Raw genomic sequence first — 25,726 nt, 5'->3', positions numbered from 1 at the left:
ATTTTTTCAAAAAATTAATAACTCGTCAAAAATTATAAACACTATAAAAATTATAAAATTTTCTTGTGTTAAAAACATTTTCAGTTTTTTAAAAAAATAACGTTTTATTATAATTTTTTTAAAATTAAAAAAATCTAATAATCTTAAAAAAAGCCAATAATTTATACGAAAAATATTGTTTCTTTATTTTTCAAATTAAATATAAAAAATTAGTGTAGAAATAATAACCATATTTATATTCAATTTGTTGACTACTTCGCACCAGCCTGTGACATTTTTATTTATAAATTATAAGAAAGCATATGAATTGTCATCAATATAACTCCGTATAATTTTGGATATAATTCACACGAATTACCAAAGCAATTGGTTTTGATTTTGTTAAATCTTCTTTTATAATGATAGAATAAAATTGATTTCCCAGAAATAAATGTCCTGAGTGGATTAAAATTTCTAATATGTATTGTATTTGGGTGCCATAAGACATAACAAACCTCAAAAATGCCTATTATGCAAACCAATCAACAGAACTTTGTTTAAAATTCTAATACCCTCGTCAACCTCAATCCCCACCCCTTATCATTCAGTTTCCTTCCCGAGCGGCAAAAGATAGGCGGCTTTTTAAACGGCGGTGTCTGTTTCTCCTCCTGGCATCTTTGGGTTGAACATACATATGATTGACGAGGCAAGGCAACATTCAGTCCAGTCCGCTCAATGCCATGCCTCATTCAACTAATCAACTCCTCAAAGCTTTAGCCCTGTCCACCGGAGCTCTGGCCGCCGCGTCCGGGACGCCCACCGCGGCCACGGCCTGCTCTTCCTCGGCCTCTACCCAGTGAATTAGAAATCACTCCTGCTTGCCTCAGTGCAGACCTTTGTTTTGCCCTCTCTTGCAAATTAATAGTGGTTGAGCTCTTACCTGCGGGAGATACCTGTTTTCCTTCTTGCGCTTCTGTTGCGACACTCGGGCTACCTTGTTTAGTTTCTGCATCAGTAACTGTCGATGCTCTCTCACTGGTATCTGAAGGGGCTTCAGGGTTTGGGTGGTCTGCTTGCACTAAAACCTGGTTGTTACCATCGTTTGGATTGTCTGTGCCCTCGGCATTTGCTTCTGCATCGCCTTCGTCAGTTAGGACTTGGGGAGAACTAGCTTCTCCCAAGTCCACAGTAGCACCAATTAGAATTTCCTCATCGACTATGGGTACACTCACACGAGGTGCCTGCTCGGGCTGGCTGTCTACCATTTCTTGGCTCTCTACCATGGTGGATGTATTACCACCACCTTCAGAATCTGCCACCTCAGGGACCAGCTCTCCCTCTTCCGGCTCAATGTCCGGCTCCAGTGCTGACTGTTGGATGTCCTGCTCGGTAACAGCCTTCTGTTGATCATCTGATATCCCATCTGGTTCGTTTTTTTTATAGACCATTTCCTCCATAACATCATTGCTTTCATTCTGCAACTCAATTTGATTTGCACCTCCAACTTTTGGCTCCTCATCCTGCTCCCCAGTCTCTATGTCATCCTTCTCGATCTCCATAGCTTCCTCATTTAGCACTTGGGACAGATCAGCAATGGCATCCGGAGATTCTTCTATTGCAGGAACAGCTTCCAAATTTTCTGTAATAGCTTGCACTTCAGCACCTTCTTGTTGAGATTCTGAGGCTTTAGATTTCTTCAGCACAGGGGCTTCCATCTCAGAGCCGGTGCCACGTTGAACAAGCGACTCTTCGGGCAAGTCAGAAGACGTAGAAGAAGCATGACGTTTGCGAGCAGTTGTATGGGTTACTGGCGCAAGGCTGCCTTGAGTTTCTAAGTTATGGGAGGTCAGAGCCTTTCCATCACTGTTGAAACCCTCAGTTTCTGGCATCTGATCTGGATCTACATGGGGCTCTTCAGACTTCACAATACGAGGTCGGACCAACTTCCTCCCAGTTTTACGGGCTTCAATATTTGCTTTTGGTAAAATAAATCTCTTCTCTTTTTCATCTGTTGGTTTAGCCAATGGCAAACTTCCTGCAGTGCCTGTTGGTGGCGCTAAGATGGTTGGGGCTTGAGAAGGAACTGGCTGACCTGAAGGAATAAAGAATACTCAGATACACATTTCTATAAGAAGGAAAACGGAAACAAAAAGGATTGACTCATTCTACATGGCATCTTAAAAAAGAACGAAAACAAAAGCAAACTGAAAAAAGAGACCTGTGGTGACTCCTGAAGGTGATGCATCCATAAATGAGGAAATGTCTGCCCCAGACAGAGCTCCAAGGTCGCCTGAAACTGAACGAGCAACACGTTCAAAATTTTCTACAGTCAGATGATAGGAAGCAGAAAGGTCATCCAATAGAGTCCCAGAAAGGATCTGAATCACTGATGTGCCCTGAAAACAATCAATGCAAGCAGATCAAATCAAGGTGTAGCTACAATGCAGAGAAGGTGCAGGATAATTACACTAGTAACAAAAACAAAAATCTGAATGCATAAACTTCAAAGCTTGTCCATTTTAGAAATACATTCACAAAGTGGGATGGGAAGCCATTAGGACATTAACAAATGCAAACATCATTCCATTGTATTACCAGGAGGAGCAGACAAGAATAGAGAATAAGAATCAGGATTTTTCTCTCTTTTCTTTGGAACGGGGGAAAATTAATAAAATAATAAATATATGTAAGTTTGGCCTCAATTTGTTTTGACGTAAATTACTTTTACTTATTTTCCAGTGTTTGGATAGCAAAAAGTAAGTAAAATGTTTCTTATGCAAAAGCAGCTTGCAACAAAATATAAACGAGAACAAAAAGAAAAAGTTTATCTAGTCAATTTTGGTTTCCAGAAAAAAGCTAAAACCTAAAATTTGACAATGCGTTGTTGATTTCTCTAGTGCTTTTTCTGACATAAAAAATATTTTTAAATTATAAACATATTCCCAAATAATATATAAAAATATATTGTTTTGACATATATATTTTACATAAAAATGCAAAACTAGCATTTGTATGCATTTGAGGGCAGATTTCATTTTTTTTAGAATCATTAAAATGTGAGCCAAGCATAAGAAAATAAAATAAAAAAAAAATTTCCGTGTACTTTCATTAATATGAAATTGTTTTTCAATATAACTATTTTACATTAAAACAAATGAAGCCTTAAGAGTACAACAGAAGCATTTAACCAGTAGCACCAGAGATGTCTAAACAATACGAGTACATGACGAGAAAAAACAAACAGCAACTAGGATAAGAAGCGCAAAGCTTTACAGTTAGTCCTACCACAGAATTTATGAAATAACCAAAGGCACGCAATTGATTTGCAGCATACTAACTAGATTACCTCTGGAAGGCTGCCTTTAGCATGCTTGAGCTTCTCAACTTCTTCAGACAGCCTCTTAAGGGCATGTTTATGCTTCTCAAGCCCATCTACCAGCTTGGCTTTCTCCTAAAATATTGGCAAGGACACAATAAGCAATACAGTTTGCTAAATATCTAGTAAATATTGCCTCATGAGTCATGCCATGTCTTTACCAGGTTTATAGGGGAAAAGGAATAAAAGGGCTGCACCTTGGTAACTAACATCTTATTTACCAATCAAATTAGTAGCTGTACTGAAACTAGGTAGGAACTTGAGCAAGGATGAAGTATACACCTGATTCACAGACTTGAAAGACTCCAATATTGTCCTCTCTGTCTTCAAACGCTTTGCCTTCTCTGTCTTATGGTCATCCTTCTCTTTCTTCAACTCCTCTCTCTGCCTCTCCACAGTTTTCTCTAGAATCTGTGGATACAAGTAATTGAAGAGGTGAACAGAAAGAAAAAATAGGAAAAAATGGGGACAAAAAATGGAAAACTTGTGAAGAAGTTACAAATAGAATATTTTCATGCAGACCTGTATCCTGGTGTCTTTCTCCTTCTCCTTTTCCTTCATTGCATGTTCACCTGCAGCATCCCCCATGCCCCTCCTCCCTACTATTTGTAATAAAGAATGAACCTGATAGTTTGATGGCAAATAATGCATATGCATTCACAGCAGACAAGAAGCTGTACCTTGCCTATAGTCTTCTAACTGTTTTGAAAGTGCTTGATTCTCTTTGCTCAGTTCCTCCTTCTCCTTTGACAAGTTTTCAAACTTTTTCTGCAGAATGAAAAAAAAAAAAAAAACATAAAAAAGCAAATCAAGGCCAAAACAAATAATCACAACTTCAGACATCAATCAATATTTTGACAAATAATAATGAGTACAGAACAATGTAGGAGTTAACAACCTTAAGTTGAGCTCCTAACTTCTTGTGCTTCTCGATCTCAGATTTCAGAGAAGCCTGAAAGCCCACAAAATGACGAAATATTGACTAAATGGTAAGCAAAAAGTATGACCAAATGTGAGTGGCAACTATTTGCATACTGCAGGAGAAATTAGGTCTGAGTACCTCAATTTGCAAACTATCATTCAGCCTGCTCTCCCTCTCATTTACTTCCGCTCTGCTCTTTACAAGGTCTTGCTCCAATTCTGATATTGAAACCTGTTTCTCGGAAAGAAGTTTCTTTAGTTCCTCCAGCAGCGCATCTTTCTCACTCAGATTTGCCTAAATAAAGAAATAGATAATAAATGTCAAATGTAAAATTCCATAGGTATACCACAAGTTACAGAAGCTGAGGATGGATTAATTATCTTCCTGGTTCTACTTTTCTACATAGAAAGAAAGTATTTTAGGTTCCTACTTTTCCCTAAGAGCTGTCTCACAAAAAGCATATTGGTATGAACATTGTGCCGAGGATGTCATGAAGTTCAAGCAAGGGAGGAAATGACATCACAAAATTAAACGTTAGTTGGCCATCAAAATATTTGCCAAGGGAAACACAGCATTAAAGGTAGTTTGCACAGAAGGCGAGGAGGTAGACATGCTCCATATTCCTTCCTATGGAAATAATAGTGCAGCATTCCATTTTTTTGTGGTGACTACTATGCTTTCTAAGAAGGACGATAATAAGTCATGGATTAAGAAATTTTACCGCTCACAAAACTACAACCATTTTACAACACTCCAAAGCAAAAAGGTGAAAAACTTGACCCTTTGAAACCATTTTGCAGCTTTTCAAGGCAGAAAGGTGAAAGAAATATGAAAAGGAAGAAGTCAAAAATATGTGGCAGTGGATTCCAGATGACTTCCTAAATCATTTCCTTAGTAAACCATTGTCTGGGGATAGGTAATAGTCGACAATGTAGGAGACCAAGTTACTTAAAAGAAATCCCAAGAGAATGAGGCAACAAAATAAAGGAAAACTAGAGTTTGTACATCAGAAATGGCAGCAAAACTACCTCCTGAGATGAGCAACAGGAAAACATAATTAGGAAAAAATTGATTCATCAACTGAAATGCTACCGAACATTTCTTGGGTGGCAATAGTTGTTTTAGACTCTAAACTACAAGAAGGTCGTCACAATTTAAAAGGAGCTTGCAAACAATTATGCGCTAAAGGGACAATTGAAATATCTTGGTTCTGAAATACATTCTCAATGCATGGTCGTTGTGTATAACATTGTGGGCAGTGCATCACGTGGAATTCCAGGAATACCATAGAATGCCCTTGAATAAAAGCCATGCAATATCCAACAACAAATGGATGTCTAGTGAAGTTTTCAGTGCAGGTAAGATGCCGGTCATGATAAGTGGCAGTCACTCTGGCATTAGGGACTTTGATTGAGAATTCAAGAGTTCTTAACAAATGGGAGATTGCATTATCATAATCCATCACTTCACATAACTACTCTCCAGGTTACAGACTGTAAATTACTTCTAATATGCAAGCATAGAGACAATACACACACACACACAAGTCTAAGAATAGGGAAACCCCAAAAAATTGATGCAGCATTCAGTAATGTCCATCCTCAAATAGGGAATGTTGAGATGCAACAACAAGGTGCTAGATAAATTTACAAGTATACAACACATCCCCCCTCCTCTGCCAATGAGTATAAAGAAAACATGAACAGATATATCACCTGCAAATGTTTAACATCTTCTCTCATGTGATCATAATCCTCCACATCAATACTCTTGAACCTCTCCATCAACTTCAAACAGTATTTAGAAATTTGGATTATTAGAAAAAATAATATATGCACACACACACACGCACACATATCTAATTATAAAAAAAGACAGTTTAATGAGCAATACATCAGAAACCCTCTTATCCAAGCGTTCTTTCTCCATTCTCTGCATCTCAATTTCTTTCTTACAAGCATCCAGCTCAGTTTCTCTCTCTCTCAGTAGTTTCTGCATATCTTCACTTTCTGATCTTGCTTTACGAGCAGCTTCGCGTAATTTCTATAAGCAAGTTCAACATTTTCTGGTAAGTAACTAGAACTATTTATCTTCATGGACACACCAAAAATTGTTAGTACATAACAATGGAAAATGATGAATAAACCCTCTGCAAACCTGGCATTCATCAAAATTGTGCTTGTTTTCCTCTCTGAGTTGCACATTACTTTCTCGAAGCAAGTTTACTTCTCTAACCTGTTAGAAATTTCACTTCTAAATATAGTTACAAGGGAGAGCATATGTACATGTCAGGATGAATATTCCTGTGCACAAGAAAATTCTATGAACTACTCTGCTAAACCCAATAAATTCCCTTCATTCATGTTCAGATAATCACCCCCCTCTGGCTGCAGGAAAAGAAACAAAAAAAATTTCAAAAGGGAAAGTAAGCATGAAAAAACTGGGGGGGGGGCGGGGGGAGGGGACGGGACGGGGGGAATTTCACCATATTTTTTAAGTCAATACACAGTTTTTGCGGTTTTCAATATTACACTTTAGAATTCTAATACAATTAATCTTCAGGTCATTCCAATTCACAAGTTACCCAAATGTGGAGAAATGTTTATGTACCTTTAATATCTGATTAGAAAGTAGTTTCTTAAGATCAAGAAAAAAGCTCTTTAAACGAATGGACTATTGAGTTCATCCAGGCATCAGTATTGAGTTTTCATCTTAGGAAATTATATACAACTTGAGCACAAGAACGTGGTCATTTTGTGAATATTGAACTAAGGTGTATTGGATTGTATTTTAAAATAAAATGAGATTAACTAGAGATATAAACTCTGCTGCCGATTAAGTAATCCCCTTAACAATACTACTGTTAAAGATATTACTCCTTATCACAGTCAGCCCTAAGCTTGTAAAGGAGGACAGTTGCGTTAGGTAGCCAACAACTAGCTTAAAAATTCTCAGATCTTCTTATCATGGGTTCTGGACAAAACATTATATTGGCCTTACAAAAAAGGTGGCTATATACAAAAATGATTGGCGAGCTAGAATCCATGTACCTAACACCACTTAGTGGGAAAGCTTGATATGTTATCATCGTTATTTAGAATTGTACTTCAAATTAAATGGACCATAGCAGAAAAATGATTATCTTTCTTTCTTATCCCTATTGAAGGCCTGAAAATTTTCCTATTACAAAGAGTGAAATTTTTCCAGAAATACAATATATCAAGCCTTTTCATGATGTGGGGTCAACTACATGAAATCTAGTTTGCCAATCATTTCTATCTATACCCTTTATCTTTTGTAAGATCCTTATAACTTCATCATACATAACAGCCTCCCACTAGAGTTTTTCTTCATGTTCCTTTACCTCCTTTCCTAGATACTTGTTCCATTTCATATCATTTAAAATTATGGTGAGCTAAAATTCATGTGGTCCATAGTGGATTAAAGCTCAATATAATGTATGCCATTAAAAACTACATGATCCTAGAACACAATTTAGATTAGAGTTGGACATAAACCCTACACTTGTATTGTTGTTATATTTTGCACACAAAGTATACACACAGAACAAAAGAATTCAGAAAACACTTTTCCCCAGAAAAGAAAAGGGAAGAATGTTGCCATTCCCTACTTCAGATTCTGATGCATAGTTGTCGAAGGGGCAAGACACATTGAGGCACAGAGCGTGCTCAACACCTAGACACAAGGCACACAGAGAACAGTGAGCCTCGTGCATGTGAAGTGCACATTTATTCAAAATGCTTACAGAATACTTTTACACCATTATTTTCAATATGAACCTATGAAGAGGTAAATGCAAACTCATAAAGATATGAATGACAAATACCAACACAACAATAATATAATAATTATTATTTCAACCATTATAATGACAATTAATAATATTTCAACAAAGTAGTAGAACTGTAAAACATCAGCGTGAAGCATTTTTTCAAATTTAAGTCTCAGCACTATCCACTTAACTAAAGCCTAAATTTTATAAAGTTATTCCTCCATGACCCGATCAATTCAATCAATAAATAAACAATTAGAAGAAAGAAAAACATAGGGCCCATTCAGTTGTAGAAATCATTTTCTGTTTTCTCAACCCCAATTTTCTACTGAATAATTGAATCTCCTACTATAAAATAGAAAACTTAATTTTCTATTTTTTCAATTTTACACTTATGAATTAGAAAACATGCTTTCTAATGTTTTCTGAAAATGAATGCTATCACTTTTTGAAACATAAAATGTTAGGACATCTTTAGTGGTAAAATTGGAGTTGAAAATTAGAAAATTTATTTTGAAACTGAATGGAACCACAATATTCTTTTAATGTTACAGAAAAAGATACAAACAGAACAAATTAACAAAACATAAAATCACGAAAACAGAGAAAAAGAAATAGCATAAATAGTGAAAGAAAAAGAAAAGGAAATTGCAAAAAGAACTCATTGAAAAGAAAATTATTGCACACTGGACAAATTATATTAAAGCTGCACAAGAAGAATTAAAGCACAAGGAACAACCATAAATACAGCAAGCAGCCAGTGAACCAAAAACGTATCAGTTTCTCTCCTCAGTGAACCAAAGACAGTGAACAAACCAACAAAAAATACAGTGAAAAACGAAGGCAGTAGTAGGAATTGCAAATTAGTTGCCAGCGGAGTATCTCCAGCCTCCAACGACACTGTAAGTCAAAACAGGTTTCCAGCTTCACAATCCCTGGATGGATGGTTCAATAATATTCTAAGGGATGAGTAATTCCATTCATCCACATTCAGATTCTGAATGTTTAGAATCCATATTATGCGAAGACATTGTTTTCCAAATTTCTGGTCTGCAAAAATCCTAGAGAAACTTCAGTTGTTGAATTTATGGCTCCATAGCTGATTGCCATAGGCTCACAGGACAGAACATAAAAGCATCCACTGGTACCAACAAATGGAGCATGCAAAAAAAATACAAGTGCACAGAGAATATCTAATCCGTAATTTTGAAGGTTAATATGCTATTCAAAAATAAAACTAACCTGAAGTTGTAGAGATTTAAATTCTTCCTCAGTAAATATCGTTGCTCTTGAATTTGCTCGCTCAGAAGTAAGTGATGCTTGTGCCGTTTCTGCTGCCTTTAGAGCACCCTCAAGCTACAAGGAAGCAAAAGAGCTCTAAACATACAAATATTTGTTGCCATCATCCCCAATCAAAAAGCAACATATATGCACAAAGTATACTAACAAATTTCACATTCTCCACTCTGATAGTCAACAAAAACTGATTCAAAGCCTGAGGACTTTAGAGAGAGAATGAAAAAGAAAAGCATCAAGGATGTTTGCAGCATTGTTTTGACCATTAATTTGTTGATGCAGACCTTAAAAGAAACTTATCAACTGAATAAATACTATTTAACGTGTCCCTGAGGGTGGCTCAGGTGGTGACCAACACCTCATGGCAAGCATGAGGTTGTGAGTTCCAACACTCCCAATTATTTCCCATGTACCAAAAAGAAAAGACTATTTTAAAATAGGCAGTCAATATAGACATTGATGATGCAAACTAATTCACAAAAGCAACATAGTAATATTAACTTATTAACTTACAACTGTTTAGGACTTGTCACCCTGAATTTACCAGGTCTGTTATCTAGACATATGTCAACCACAACTTTTAAGCCAAGTATTCCATTTACTTCAAGATAATCAATGAATCAACAACACCATTGCATCAAGCTTTAATCCCACCATGCAGGGTCAGCTGCATGAATTCTAGCTTGCTGGTCATTTCTATCTATGGTCCCATCTTCTATAAGATAACCAGTGAATCAAAATCCTAAAAATAAGGATCCATTTCAGCCAACTGCCACTAGTTTGAATAACAATACTAACAACAATCTCAAACATTAGTTGCCCTAGGTGAGGTTGGTAACATGAATTCTAGACCTCCAACCATATATCAATGGGCACATCCTCTATAAGGACATTATACTTGTCACTTCTAAGGGTTTGCCACCTAGTTCTCTTTTGTTCTCTCCCTCATTGTTGCAAAGTTCCTCCATTTCATCCGCTCACCTCATATCTCATTTCTTGTCTCATCTTAGCTACACTGATTTTTGCACATGTTGATGTGTAATTGCCCAACATTCTAAGCCATCCAACAAAGATGGTGGATCAACCTTCTCTTTTAGCTTTAAATGGATTTATGATCGGCAATCAAATAAAATGTTGGGCTCATTTCTCCACTTCAACCCTCCTACCTTAATGAGTAACATCCCCCATAATCTCCCCTTCTTTTTCAAAAACTGATCCAAGACATCAAAATTGATCTTCACCCCCCCCTTAACATGATCTTTAAGTGACTCACATTTATTGAACTTACATTCCACTTCCACACACCCAATTTCCAAATTCATAATTCAGGTACTTTTTGTCCCATCCATCAAAGATAATATTGTCTTCAAATAACATATGCAAAGGCAATTCTTCTTGGATGGGCTTTGTGAGTTCATGCATCAAAGGAGCAAAGAGGTAAGGGCTCAATGCATGCCCTTAGTGGTAATCCAGTTGAAGTTAAAAGGCCTCAACATCTACTCCACAAGTTGTAACAAAAGTTTCTTCTTGATGACACACATCCTTAATAATCTGTATATAAACAATGTAAACTTCTTTATTCTTCAACATTTTTCACAAGACTTCTCTAGAGACTCTCATAGGTGTCATGTATTAACTTGTAAGTGGGAGTTTACTGTAATTAAAAATAGTAGGAGGATGAAAATAGTATATTTTGTAAGTTGATTGTAATGGGTTGTACCTAATTAGTTGCGGCATCAGCTGCTGGTACATTCCCATGCACATGTATGCAGTTACCGCACATGGGAGGTTAGTAAATCAGCTATATATAGTGCTGAATTTCCCTTCCACAGGATATGAAAAATCTCAAGAATATTCATAATCTCTCTCTCTATTCTCTCCCCCTTAATTCTGTATTCTTCTTCTCTCAATTCTCTCTTGATATCTCCCTTCCTTTCTTTCTTGGTCTTTCTATCGATTGAGAACCATTGTTAGATCTAGGGGAGCTAACAATTCTGGTATCAGAGCAACGCTCTTGGGCATCGATCGTTACCAAAATTCATAACCATGGCCGATGGAACAAGGATGAGACAAATGGAATCCTAGCTACAACAAGTAACCATAGCAATGGCGGAAATGCAAACTCGGATGGGAACACTTGAATCTTCTATTGAAGCCGGAATCGATTCCAAGATTGATCAAGCAATGGAATGTTGAAGGGGGGATAGCCGTGAACAGAGTACTCTGCTTTGAGAACAAATGATGGAGCAAATGCAACAGATTATGCGAATGTTTGCTAGTTAGCATCTGGTAAGACACTCACCTGATTTTCCTCTTAGGGAAAGGACGAAGCCAATTTTTCTTGGAGTGGGAATGGAGCATCGACCGATGGGAATGTCAGAGTTTGAGTTCGATACGGAAACGGTGGGGGAAAATATAAGAGAAATGAGGCCAAGAGCTCCGGTTAACTGCAACCAACCGAGCTATCCTGTGCCAAAACTCGCGATTCCATTATTTGAAGGTGAGAATCTGAGGTGGTGGACGAGGAGATGTGAAAGAGTATTCTCCCTATATCAAATTCAAAAATAGCAGACGATCACCCTGGCTTCTGCTTATTTGAATGATATGGGAGATGCCTGATATCAAGGGTGGATTGTAGTGAAGGAGGGGAGCCCATGGAGTGTGTTTGCTAATGATTTGTGTGTAAGGTTTGGGGATCGAAGTATGAGGGATATAATTGAGGAGTTTAATAAACTCAAACAAGAAGGGACAATACAAGCTTACCAGCTCAAGTTAGAGGAGCTGAGATCCTTGATGATGGTGCACAGCCCCCATTTATCCGAGAAGTATTTTGTTTTGAGCTTTATTAGCGGCCTTGGGGATGATGTGAGGCCCATGGTGAAGATGATACAGTCCCAAACGGTGAAGCAGACTGCAAAAAGTGCAAGGCTATAGGAGATGATTATTAAGGCACTGATTAAGAAACAGAGGAATCAGGCAAGGGGAGTAATCGCAAAAGGGTGGCAGGCTAGAAGTAGAATGGCAGCAAGGGAAGTGGGATCCCATAGTAAGGGTGTCTTACCTCCCACCAACCCTACCACTGAAAGTAAACTGATGGAGCAAAGGCGATTAGCTGGGCTATGCTACAAATGTGGAGGCAAGTATTTCATAGGCCATAAGTGTAAAAGATAGTTGTTATTATTAGAAGGAGAAGATGATGACATTGAGGAAGAAGAGGAATTATCAGAGATTGAGAGGGAAAACCAAGGGGAGATTTCATTACATGCCTTGAAAGGAGTGAACAGTAGTAAGGTTATCAAGGTGGAAGGAAGAGTAAACAATTGTCCAATCATGGTACTCATAGATAGTGGGAGTACCCATAGCTTCTTGGATGAAGCTATGGCAAGGAGGTTGGGGTGTGAAGTCACTTCTTCTCACCTCTTATCAGTAACCGTTGCTAATGGTGACAAGGTGATGAGCCAATCGTCATGTAAGGGTTTCTGTTGGGAGATGAATGGGGAAAAATTTTCAACTGATTTGAAGCTGCTCAAGTTGGGGGGTTGCGATGTGGTGCTGGGAGTGGATTGGATGAAAAGAGTTAGCCCAATTAGCTTTGATTTCAATAAAATAGAGGTAACTTTTGAGAAAGACGGCAGTAAGAAGACCCTAGCGGGTAATCAAGAAGTGGGAGTATGCAAGATGATTTTGGGTAAAAGGCTGCAATGGATGTTCAAAAGTAGATTCACCAAAGTGGCTCAACTTTTCTCTATTTAGGTAGTGGAACCTACGGGGGAGACAACAGGACAAGAAGGGGAGTTAAAGGTGGTTGTTAGCAACCAACCTCACACCCAAAGAAAAGTACAAGAAATTGATTCTCTTAGTCTACTTTTGATTGAATATAAGGACCTCTTTGCAGAACCCCATTCCCTTCCACGCAAAAGACCCTTTGATCACTCCATTAACTTGAAACCCCATGTCGAGCCTGTTAATCTAAGGTCATACCAATATCCCCCCAAACAGAAAACTAAAATTGAAAGGCTCGTCAAGGACATGCTAAACAAAGCACTCATCCAACCCAGCAATAGTCCTTTCGCTTCACCTATTTTGCTTGTCAAATAGAAGGATGGTTTATCGAGATTTTGTGCTGACTATCGTCAACTAAACTCCATAACCATCAAGACAAGTTCCCAATACCCATTGTAGAAGACTGACTTGATGAACTTAAGCATGCCACTGTTTTTACCAAATTAGATCTTAGATCGAGTTATCATCAAATTCAGATGAAACCTAAAGATGTTCATAAAACAACATTCAAAACCCATCAAGGACACTATGAGTTCCTTGTAATGCCGTTCGGCCTCACCAATGCCCACATCTACCTCCTAGCCTTTGATGAACCAGATTTTTGAACCATATCTACGGCACAATTCATTTTGGTATTCTTTAACGATATTTTAATCTACAGCCCCTCCTTCGCTCAACACATTGACCACCTAAAAATCACTTTTGGGGTCCTTAGGTCCAATCACTTGTATATTAAAGAGTCAAAAGTGTGCCTTTACTCAAGAGCAAGTGGAGTATTTGGGCCACATCATATCTAAAGTAGGGGTAAGTACTGACCCTAGCAAGGTGGCATCAATGTTGGAATGGCCTAGGCCTAATAATGTGAAAGCAGGGGATTTTTAGGATTAACTAGCTACTACCGTAGGTTGTCAAAAACTACGGCATTATCAATCGACCCTAAACTAAATTGTTGAAGAAAGACAAATTCCATTGGGGTCAGGAGGCAGAACAAGCTTTTTGTGAACTTAAGGAGGCAGTGAGTACGGTACAAATTCTAGGTCTACGGAATTTCAACAAATCCTTCATACTAGAGACGGCAGAACAAGCCTTTTGTGAACTTAAGGAGGCAGTGAGTAAGGTACAAATTCTAGGTCTACGGAATTTCAACAAATCCTTCATACTAGAGACGGATACAAGTGCAAGTGGAATTGGGGCTGTTTTGGTTCAAGAGGGCAGACCCTTGGCCTTTCTTAGCCAAGCATTGGCACCTAAACACATGGGGTTAAGTATATATGTGAAGGAACTCCTGGCTATATTGATGGCAGTGGATAAATGGCGCCATTATTTAGAAGGGGGTAAATTTGTGATTAAAACAGACCATAAGAGTGAAAAATTTTTGCTGCAACAGAGGTTACATACTCACTTGCAACAAAAGGGTATGACAGAGTTAATGGGACTGGATAACTCTATACAATATAGGAAAGGGAAGGAAAACCTTGCAGCAGACACCTTATCGCAATGTTTTGAAGAGGGCAACTCAACTGCAATAACTATGGTAATTCCGAATTGGTGCCAAGAAATTAGTTCGAGTTATGAAATGGATGGTACAACTAAGGAGCTACTGCAACAGTTAGTAGTCAATCCAATCGCTAAACTGGGGTATACATTGACCAATGGCATCATGAGGTACCAAGGAAGGTTGGTTTTGGGGAATGATGAAAGGCTCAAACAGAAGGTGATTGAAGCTTTGCACAGTTCACCCCTAAGAGGACATTCTAGTATTATAAATACTTATGTTGACTATAGGACTAATTATACACACGATAAACCCCCACTTCTCACAGCCGACTCACAACCAATAGAACATAAATAGAATAACAGATAGCAGAGGAAATCAAAACAACAGCATAAAGTAAATGAGACAAGAAGACTTATCCTCGTTCAGGCACTTCCTTAGGATAAAATGCCCTATATCTAGACTGCTGAAGACCTGACATAATCCACTAGAAGCAATAGAATTACAACACTCCTTCTTGCACACACTTGGCTATTAACAGTAGCCTTCCCTCCCGAGAATACAAGGACCAAGCTTTCCTCTCTCTCAATTCTCTCTAGAGACCTTGCAAGACTTAACAGAAAAGAATGAATGAATGCGTAATGACCGAGAACATATCCGCCTCTATTTATAAGGGATAGAGGCGATTACAATAGGGAACTAAAATGCAATTATATGAAATAATGGGATTGTTGGTACTAACTTATAAGAGTTAGTTTCCATTACATTTTAGACTCGTAAAATATAAAAATACAAAATTATTCCTAACTACATTCTAAGACCATCTCTCGAGAATTGAATGCTAACTAATGCAAATCCTAACAACTTACCATAAAGTTAGACAACTTTTCCAATGGCCGGGATTACAGAAGGATGTCATGGAATTTGTAATGGGGTGTGACGCAAGAGATGCAAGACAAAAAATGTGGCCTATTTGGGGCTACTGCAACCATTAGAAATTCTAGGGGGACCTTGGGAGAGCATATCCATGGATTTCATTGAAAGACTCCCAAAATCGGAAGAGAATGATTGTATTATGGTGATTGTACACAGATTCACCAAATACAACCATTTCATTGGGCTTTCTCATCCTTGCACTACCCAGGAAATAGCCAAGGTATTCATGGATCATATAGTAAAATTGCATGGGGTGCCTAAGGCTATAGTGTCAAATAGAGACAAGATCTTTACTAGCCTGCTTTGGAAGGAATTAATGCGATTATTGGGAGTCAAGCTCAACATATCTACTGCCTACTATCCTGAATTCGATGGGAAAATAGAAGGGTAAACCAAAGTCTAGAGATGTACTTAAGGTCTTTCTGTTTCTTACAACCCAAGTCCTGGTATAAATGGTTGACTACATCACAATGGTGGTACAATTCCAATCACCATAGTGCCATAAAAAGGTCTCCTTTTGAAGCCCTTTACAACTACAAATCGCCTTTTCTTTTTTTCAGCCAAAATATACCTACTCAAGTCTTCTTCAATACAAGTATGATATGTATATGATATCTAGTAACATGCTCTCACAATTTTGTTTTTTCTTATACCTCTTCGTTCCACCTCCAACACTATTTTTGGTTTGAAGCTTTTCCCTTTGACTCTTCTAGAACTATTCTTAAAATATTTCAAATAGTAATACCCATCTCAATCCACATTTGGTTAGTCTCTCCTTCTACAATCTAATCTCTTTTGCCACAAGCTATTTCCTTGAAAATAACTTGTTTTTCACCTTTTAAATCCCCACCATCTAATTCTTAGGCTTCATTTTGTATCTTTTCTCTTCCTCCATTTTTTATATGAATGTCAAAGACCATAAGCCTTATTGCGTGGTTAAGCATTCTCCTAGTATACCTTTGCAATCCTTATAGCATAACTGGATGTATTGTCACATAAAAAATTGGTCTATTTCAATAGATGATAAGCCATTTTTATATGTGACCAAGAGTTCGTCCCATTTCTTAACCCTAGAATTAGCTATGATGAATTGATATGCTATTTCTTTCCAAATCTGTAGCCTCCATGTACATCTCTATACCCATTCATATCTCTGCCAACATGACTATTTAAGTAATCTCCTATAGTGATCTTCACTCCTCTAGGTATTCCTTGTACCACCCTTTTTAAGTCTTCCAAAAATTCTCCCTTTATCTCCTACAATGACTTTAGCTGTAATAATCTTGTCTCTTATTCCCTTCACATCCACTAGCCCATCCTTTAAATTCATATACATAATAATCCATACTCTATTCCTCGAATGATCTTTCCTTGAGTACCAAAGTTTTTATCTAGACTCTGTCAACATTTTAGCTTTCTTTCCAACCCTCATGTCTCTTGGAGCACATAAAATCAATTTTTTCCTTAATTATCACATCCATTACTTTCATAAATTTTCATGTCAAAGTTCCAATATTTCGTGATCCAATCCTTAGTCTATGATTGTGGATTTAACTTTTGTACTTGCCACAAGTCTGAACATTATTAAAATATATATATATATAGTCCATTTCAAGTATCTATGTTATTTGAAAAAGTGATTTTAATTCAATATATAATATATATATTTTTTTATTTAGATACAATACTCAGAGGATTGAAAGTGAGCCTTAGCACAATGGTAAGGTTGCTCCATTTTGATTCGGAGGTCACAAGTTCAAGTCAAGAAACAACCTCTTTGCTAAACAAGGGTTAAGTTTGTACAATTGACCTTCCCCACATTCTACAATGCAGAAGCCTCATGTACTGAGATCACCTTTGCTTTACAATATTCAAAGGATTTTAGATCAACAAAGTAAACATTGATAATCAACTATAAGTCTATTAAATATACTTGATAAAAAAAAATTCTAACTAGTAAGAGATATTGGGTACATATAATTCCTCCTAATTGTGTTTTCATGTTACTTTACATATTTCCCCTTTTGCATGGGTGAATGTTTTTATGTATTTGAATCATATGAATAATCTAAAATGTAATAGAATGTTTCATTTTATCTTGCCAAGAACAAACACTACATAATGCGATGGATTTTAAACCTAAATATAAAATAGTAAGCTCTTGAACAAAGAGCAACATTATTTTGTACATCAGTTATCTCACTTGTGTATAGTAACCCTTTCATTTAGACAAATGTCAAGATGGAATACACTTAGTGCAAAGAGCATCCTTAGTACATGAGGTTACTTCATGTGCAGCCTCACCCTTCTTTGCGTAGATCTTGTTTCCACTTGAGCCCAAGGTCATCCAATCACGAAGAAGCAACCTTATCATTGCTACCAAGGATTGCCCTCATGGAATATGCTTATCACAAAAAGGGGAGAATACTAAGATGAAGAGAAAAGGGAAAAAAGGAATGGAGGAGGCCCACTGAAGTGAGCATACAAGTAAGGTTAATAGGACCAAAAAGATATGTCACTTCATATAAAATTAAGATAAATGGCAGATTGACAAAGCAAAATAGGGGGAAAGACCAAAAGGTAGGTCAGTGCAGTTGCTGAGTCAAAAGTCAAATTTATTTAAAAGCAGGACAGAACAGATTGGCAAAGCACAACAGGGTATTAAATCACATAGGTCCAAATATATAAATCCTAATCAACATGAATCAATAGTTGTTGCATGAAAAATGCCCGTTATATAATAGAAGTAACGACATGATTGGAAAATTAGCACACATGGTATTATGTGAAAGTAAAAGATTTGGAAGAACAAGTATACTAGGAAAACAGCTATATAAAGCAACATATGCTACACCATGCACAAAATGTGACACCAATAGAAAACAATGAGGAATAATCTTTCTCCAGGTAGGTTTCTTTCTGATTTTGATCAGATAAGAAAATAGAAGCTCGTGCATCTAAATCTTACCAGAACTGTTAAAAGGAAAGAAAAGTATCATTCTTAGCTAATCACAGAACAACAGTTGGATGAGAGCGATAGAGTAGTCATATGTGAAAGCTTAAATTAATGTATTGCATACAAATCAGTTACCTGTGACTGCAGTCGAAGTTTTTCTTGTTTTAACAAAGAAATCTCGGTCTCTGACTGTAAAAGTTGTTAAAGTTTTATGTTACAATGGTAAAAACTGTGATTAAAAAAATAAACTAAAGAAAGAAAAACTTTGGATTGAGATACACATACAATTTCCTTTGACCGCCGCAGATAATTTACTACATTCTGTAACCCATCATCCCGTAGTGGATCGTGGCTAGTGCTTCCAGAGGACAACCCAGCAGAAACATGATCCTTCTCAGCTAATTTAATATGTAGAGCCTCAAGTCTACTGTGCAGTATAGTGTTCTGAGAAAAGTTGGAGCTTGGATCAGGGGAGGACATTTGGTAAAATACAGATGCTCAATTGAAACTTAAAGGAAAATGACATGAATAATGAATTAATCAAGTTTTCATATATTTTCATTGAGTCCTTCTACAAGGTTCTCATAGACTTCAATGAAATTTCTTTTTGGCATCCTAAACATATTTTTCCTTGAAATATCAGAACATCTCCCTCAAGTTTCTAAAATGTTTCCTGCAAGTTTTCAGAGATACCAGAAACACATTTTGGCAGGCATCACCTCCCCAAAAAAATGATTTTCCTGGTAAAATCATTAGTTATTTCTCATTTGTTATGACTTTGAACCAAATGCATTGATTTGCATCAAATTGTAAATGAAAGAACAGGGAATAGTCCATGCATCAATTTTGCATCAACTTGTTAAACAACAGAGAACATACATCACTGCAGCCCTGCACGAACTGATTGCCAGAAACCACATCACCAATTAGAAATAGGAGCATCTCTATATTTACATGACTGTTTTATTTTCTTAACAGCTTTGAATATATATACTATAGTTCTATATGATAGCATACATATATATGAATATGAGTGCAAAGGTGTGTAGAGCAAATCAATCAGTTACCTGCTCGTTGATCTCATTGTACTTCTTCTCAGCTACGTTCTTTAATTCTTCTAGCATTGACTTCTCCACCTCCCACTTTCCCTTTAGTTCCTTCTGCAAAAGTACGTGAAGATATATTAGATCAGAACATAACAGCATATCCTTTTGGGATGACACCACCAGTGATTGCATTCTGAGAAACCAAGAAGAATAGAACTTTACAGCATGCTTTTCACCTAAACAGAGAAAACAAAAGTAGAAGAAACAGAACCAACGAGAGGAATGGAAATGACAACCTGCCATACAAAAATGCAAAATTAAACTGAACACATGTTGCATTTTCTAGTTAATCAACAGAATATGTGGATATCATGGGATTGTCAGGGGAATGCTTGAGTCACGTGTATAAACAAACCATGGCAACACTGAAGGTGACTAATCTTAGCCTCAACAATGTAATAAGATGCTCAACTTAAATTACAGTTGCAATTTAAAAAGAGAATATTATGCAGTGAAGCCACCATAAGTGGACCATTTTTCTATTTTGTAATTGTGCTACCATTGAAAGATAAAGCCATAGATTGAGCTGCCTGGGGATCTAGAGTTCATGTAGCCAACCTCACCTAGTGGGATTAAGGCTTACTATTGTAGTAGTTGTAATTGTCTTACCATGCAAAATACAATTTTTTACAACAGACATCTTCACAACAATAGGACTTTCGGTGTTTTTTTCCGTGATCATCTTGTAAAGAAAAAGTATAGAGAGAACCAATATATCTGTAACCGGTGACTCTAGCCATTAGCTTCGTCATAATCATAGCAGTGCTAGTACTACAAGACTACTAGCTCACCAACTAAGCATTGCCAAAAAAGGAGTCAATTAAGCTCAAACAAGATAAATTAGCCCAGAAGTAACCTTAAGCAGCATCACTATGCAAACAAAATAAGTCTCAACGGGTCTGTAACAAGATGAACTTGAGCCCATAACAAGCAATACTGTCCCACCTTAACATCTAATGTGGACCATTGTAGTACAAATCCTTAAATTTTATCAACCAGAGCTGACTAGCAGGAGATGACCTCCCCATATCCAGTGAGAGCTGAATAGATGACCACCATCGCCACTCATTACAGGGCAATGGAAATAAAGCCATAAGTAATTATAAGTAGACAGAAAAAAGAAGGAAAAAAATCAACAAAAAAAGTAGGAGAACAAAGAGCAAAGATATAGTCAATAATGACAAATGGAAAAGGCAAAACAAAACCAACTCTGTACAGAATATGAAAACATGAATCCCCCTCAAGCAACAGTGCTAATTAAACAGAGAAGCAAGGAAAACCATTCACTGCAAATAAGCATATTACATTTTCAGTTCTGAGTGCATCAGTCACTTTACGTAATTCAGATGTTTCCTCCTGTAACAAAGCCAAACTTTGTGATGTTTTTGTCAGCTCTTGAATTGTCTCCGCCTGTAGTATGACCTGCAAGAATTAACATGGGTGGGCAAAAAATCACTACCACCACTGGTGTAAATATGTTTGTACGCAGATGGTATGAAAGTACTCAAATTGATTAACACAATATGGAAGGGAAAAATGATTTTCCCATAATTCCTAGGGCCACCAGAAAATAGAATAATAATCATAAACTTGTTGTCATGGGTATTCAGTAAAGCAACTAAACCTTTACCATAACACCATCATTACAGCCCTCCACACCTAATACCAGCCAATATGGTCTATTCTGACACCTTACATTTCCCATAAACACATTCTTTTAGTCCTGATGGCCACCCCTTATCTTAGAGGTCTTATCCTTCAACTATTAATAACACACTCACTATAGGAACAAATTAAAAAGGTAATGTCACAATAAAGGAATAGCAAGAGAAATTAAGAGAATAGAAAGGTAAAAAGTTGTCTTCAAAAGACTTGCTTCAACAGAAGAAAAATGCATCAAGGGAAAAGAACTTCAGATCTAGATGCACAAGCATTCTGTTCTGCACACAGAATGACCTTTCATCTTTTTATTTTATTCATTCAACACATGAGGCAAAGCTCTAGACAACCTTTTCTTTATTCCTTCCAAAAGAGTACAATTTATCATTCAAAATACTTGGGATTGCTGGAATGTGGAATCTTCAAAGAATGGAGATGAATGCAAACTAAAAATAAATACATTGAACATCGATATATAACATTAAACAAATGTTTACAGATCTAAACTAATACAAATATAAGCCAATAATCCAGAAGGAACCTGTCGTTCATAGTTGGTTTGAGCATCACGCCATCTCTGATGCTCCTTCTCTAAATCTTCCTTCAGAGCAGAAATTTGAACTTCCATTGTCGAAATCTGGGACCTGAAAGACCACAGAGAATGCTATAATCAAATAGAAAATTACAACCAGATGACAACACCAGGACGAGAACTCACATCTTAAGAGAATTTTCTTGCTTGAAGTGGTCAATTTCTGAAATAGCAGAAGCAAGAGCCCCTTCCCTATCGGCAAGTAAGGATGCACCTTCTTTGGACTTTGAACTATATTCACTTTCAAGTTCACTAATGTGCTCTCTAACTGATAAAAGTTCAGCTTCAAGAGACATTCTCACTTTATCCGCCTAATGAACATATAGAAGGAAGCAAATTTGCACCAGATTACCAATTAACATGCTTCTGAAAGGTTTAATCAGAAAGTCACATTGGAGATACCTCATTTTTGAAGTTTTCGTGGGCAATTTCCATCTGCTTTAATGCAGCCTCATTCACCTGTGCTATGCTCTTATACTGCAGAAATGAACATAATTCAGTCCCACACCCATAATACAACAATGACACTCATACACGGTTCAAACCTGCATCATGTGGTCCTTATTAACTTGTGCTTCCTCTCTCAATTTTTGGATCTCCTCTTTTGCAATAGCCAAGTCAGCAATAACCTACATAAAGTTTTGAATGGCAGACATTTTTATGAAAAACAACGAAGGATGTGATCAATTAACCTCACTTTCTATCAATCTAATACTTCCTCCAAAGGGTAGCATGACTAAATAGCCTTAATGGCCAAAAAAACCTCAAATAATATTGGATGTGGAATCCTTGAAGAAATGATTGGACACATTCAAACAAAAGTGAGAGCTGTAACTGTAACAAGAACTAAAAGAAAGTAAAGTCATACACTGCATGCTCACATTATGTAAGTATTAGGCCCATTTTCACATATTGAACCTCAATGACTTTATAACTTGACCAGACAACACTAAAATAGAAATATCAAGATGTTCTTCAGATTAATGTGTCAGATCACTGATCTGACTTGAGTAATTCTCTTCTATTTAGAGGAGAATTAGGTGGGAATTCTAGGAGGGAGGGAGGGAATTTGAGCCTTGAGGGAGAAGGATCGAGAAGAGAAAGAGGGGGGGAGAGAAGTTAGAGGGAAATTGGAGAGAGAATAAGGCAATTCAAATGGTATTCGATGCCTTCAAACTGAGCCTGGACCATGCTTTTAAACTGGTCCGCAGCTAGGGAGTTGGCGCCCAAAAACGGTTACTCCTGCGTGTATAATGCACACCCCCCCCCCCCCCCTTAGTTACAAGTTGTTACAGCCATAACTACCTCCCTTATTACCATAGTACCCTTACAATATCACCCTTATTACACCAATCAGCCTAAGTACATGACAATTCCCCCCCCACCCCCCCTTAAACTATTTCTTGTCCTCAAGAAATGTGCAATAGATTGGCTAAGCTGGGGAACTGCCTGAGAAGCTCGGGTAGATACTCCCAGGTGGTGGTGTTTGGATGGAGACAATTGTACTAGGACTTGAGTTAAGGGAATCCCATGCTGGTAGGTGATTCTCCTATCCAAAATGGTTACGGGGGAGGCTGCTGGCTCTTCTTCTTCCATATGAGGGGGAAGGGCTTGGCTGGCCACATTGCTTCGAGCTGATTTCTTGAGCAAAGAGATGTAGAACACTGGGTGGATGTGTGTTCCCTCAAGTAGTTGTAGCCTATAAGCCACCTGCCCAACTTTAGCAAAATGATAGTACAAGGGCCATAGAACTTGAGACTTAGCTTAGAGACCGGCTGCAGCGAGAATGATTTCAAGTGGGCATAATTGAGTTTTAGATACACCTGATCTCCTTCTTCAAACTTCATTTCACTCCGTCTCCTGTCTGCTAGCTGCTTCATCATATTTTGTGCCTTAGCCAGATCAATTTTAAGTGCTTGCAGGGTGTGCTACCTATGCTGTAGATAGGCGTCTACTTCTGCTACTGTAGTGGGTCCACTAATAGCCAATAGCCATACAAAGCTTCGAATGGGGTCATGTTGATAGAGCTATGGTGACTGAAATTATACCACCATTAGGCCAAAGCTAACCATTTGTGCCATCTCTTAGGTTGTAGGAAGCAAAAAAAAACACCTCAGGTATGTCTCTTGGAACTGGTTGACCCATTCAGATCAGCCATCTGTCTCAGGATGGTATGCCACGGACAAATGTAACTTGTACCCTAGGGATCTCAGTAGCTCTTGCCAAAAGAGACTCATGAACACCTTGTCTCTATCAAAAACGATCGTTTGAGGGACAATCGTTAGGGACCCCATGCAACTTGACCACAATATCCATAAAGAGCCCGACCACTTCTTAAGTAGTAAATGGATGGGGCAAACTCAAGAAGTGGCTGAACTTTGTAAGCCAGTCCACCACTATGAGGATACACTCTTTTCCCTCTGACCTGGGTAATCCTTCAACGAAGTCCACGGTAATATTAGCCCATTCCTGCTCTGGAATGTCAAGGGGTTGTAGGAGACCTAGTCGTGCAACTATTTCGTGCTTGCATCTCTTGCACGTATCACAACTAAAGACATGGATGACCTGTGCAAGGTTTGGAATATCTTTTTCTTTAGATTCTCACAGTCCCCAACCACTAATCGGCCTTGATATCTCAACAAGCCATTGAGTATAATATACCTCAATCTACTATTTTCATCTATACTCAACTACTCCAAGAGTTCCCTTGTCCACTCTCCCCTTTCATAACTAGCTACTACCTCTTTGTACCAATCTGACACTAATGCAGTGATGGTTGCACTTGACCTCTCTTCCTGGCATCGAGATAAGGCATCAGCTGTCACATTCTCCTTCCCCTTCCCCTTTCTGAATTGAATCACATAGTTGAGCCCCATAAGTTTGGCCATGCCCTTCCTCTGGAGATGGGTGTGTAACCTTTGTTATAGGAGGAACTTAAGGCTCTCGTGGTTAGTTCCGATTACAAATTGTCCCCCCTCTAGGTAATGTCTCCATAAATTTCCCAGCAGGTTTCCCTTGTATGATATGGCTTGTTATAGTGATCACACCACTGTTTCTCTTCGGAACTCACCATGTGGTGGGATAGTAGCTTTTCATCTTTGAGGTAGCAAGAGCTGAATTTTGAGGGTTGCTCCCATTGTTAGAAAACATTGATGGATTCAACATCAATTTCTTCCAACTCTCCTCTCGTCTCACTTCTGCAAAGACCTCTCATATAGATGGAAAAGGTTTGGCTCCAAGCAGTCTACCTCGAACTTCATCTAATTCAGTGTTTAGTCCACGGAGGAAGTCAAACACTCGTTCATTTTCCAACATCTTCCTATATTTTACTCCATCCTCAAAGCATTCCTAATTGATCTCATAGAGCAAATCCATCATCTGCCACAACTCAATCAAAATATTGTAATACTCAGTGACTAAGTGGTTACCTTGTCTTCTTGTTCGGATTACAAATCGGAATTCAAAGCATTGAACAGTATTCTCCATATCAGTATAGATTTCCTACACTGGTTCCCAGATCTCCTTAGCTATTTGACTCCATAGAGTTGATTAACCAAGCCATGACAATGGAATTCTCAACATCCCAAACGCCATAGGTTGTTGCTTCTGTATCAGGCATAGGTGTTGCTCTTGTAAGATATCCGACTTTCCCTTTGCCCTTAATGACCAGTAAAACTGATTGAGACAATTCTCTAAAATTGGTGACTGAGACCATTCTCTAAAGTTGGTTCCATTCAATTTGTGTTGAGTAATCTGAAGAAAGTGGTTGTCAAGTGATATTGAAACAACAAGAACCTGTGTGGCTCTAACCGGAATAGGGATAGTGGTGGATG

At 37.8% G+C, this 25,726-nt stretch overlaps 1 protein-coding gene across 3 annotated transcripts in view; it reads right to left on the bottom strand.

The window, feature by feature from the left end:
- Nucleotides 1-416: 416 nt before the first annotated feature.
- Nucleotides 417-25,726, bottom strand: part of LOC127792154 (nuclear-pore anchor) — a 119,334-nt gene continuing 94,024 nt past the window's right edge. For 2 of the 3 annotated variants that reach the window (XM_052322548.1, XM_052322550.1), the window contains exons 29-48: nt 22,439-22,522; nt 22,296-22,370; nt 22,020-22,204; nt 21,843-21,945; nt 20,948-21,064; nt 19,604-19,696; nt 18,822-18,980; nt 18,672-18,725; nt 9,313-9,426; nt 6,435-6,512; nt 6,171-6,320; nt 5,993-6,064; nt 4,416-4,571; nt 4,254-4,307; nt 4,036-4,123; nt 3,878-3,957; nt 3,638-3,766; nt 3,326-3,430; nt 2,198-2,375; nt 417-2,071 (exon numbers count right to left, since the gene is read on the bottom strand). In XM_052322548.1, the coding sequence (XP_052178508.1) occupies nt 753-2,071; nt 2,198-2,375; nt 3,326-3,430; nt 3,638-3,766; nt 3,878-3,957; nt 4,036-4,123; nt 4,254-4,307; nt 4,416-4,571; nt 5,993-6,064; nt 6,171-6,320; nt 6,435-6,512; nt 9,313-9,426; nt 18,672-18,725; nt 18,822-18,980; nt 19,604-19,696; nt 20,948-21,064; nt 21,843-21,945; nt 22,020-22,204; nt 22,296-22,370; nt 22,439-22,522 (3,393 nt within the window). In that variant the 3' untranslated portion in view covers nt 417-752. The remainder of the gene's footprint in view (nt 2,072-2,197; nt 2,376-3,325; nt 3,431-3,637; nt 3,767-3,877; nt 3,958-4,035; nt 4,124-4,253; nt 4,308-4,415; nt 4,572-5,992; nt 6,065-6,170; nt 6,321-6,434; nt 6,513-9,312; nt 9,427-18,671; nt 18,726-18,821; nt 18,981-19,603; nt 19,697-20,947; nt 21,065-21,842; nt 21,946-22,019; nt 22,205-22,295; nt 22,371-22,438; nt 22,523-25,726) is intronic. The other variant, XM_052322549.1, reaches the window with a different exon arrangement.

Source organism: Diospyros lotus, chromosome 15, assembly GCF_014633365.1.
Source record: "Diospyros lotus cultivar Yz01 chromosome 15, ASM1463336v1, whole genome shotgun sequence".
NCBI classification, from domain to species: domain Eukaryota; kingdom Viridiplantae; phylum Streptophyta; class Magnoliopsida; order Ericales; family Ebenaceae; genus Diospyros; species Diospyros lotus.
The sequence above is the reverse complement of the archived record's forward strand: the minus strand, read 5'-3'. Positions and strand labels throughout refer to the sequence as shown.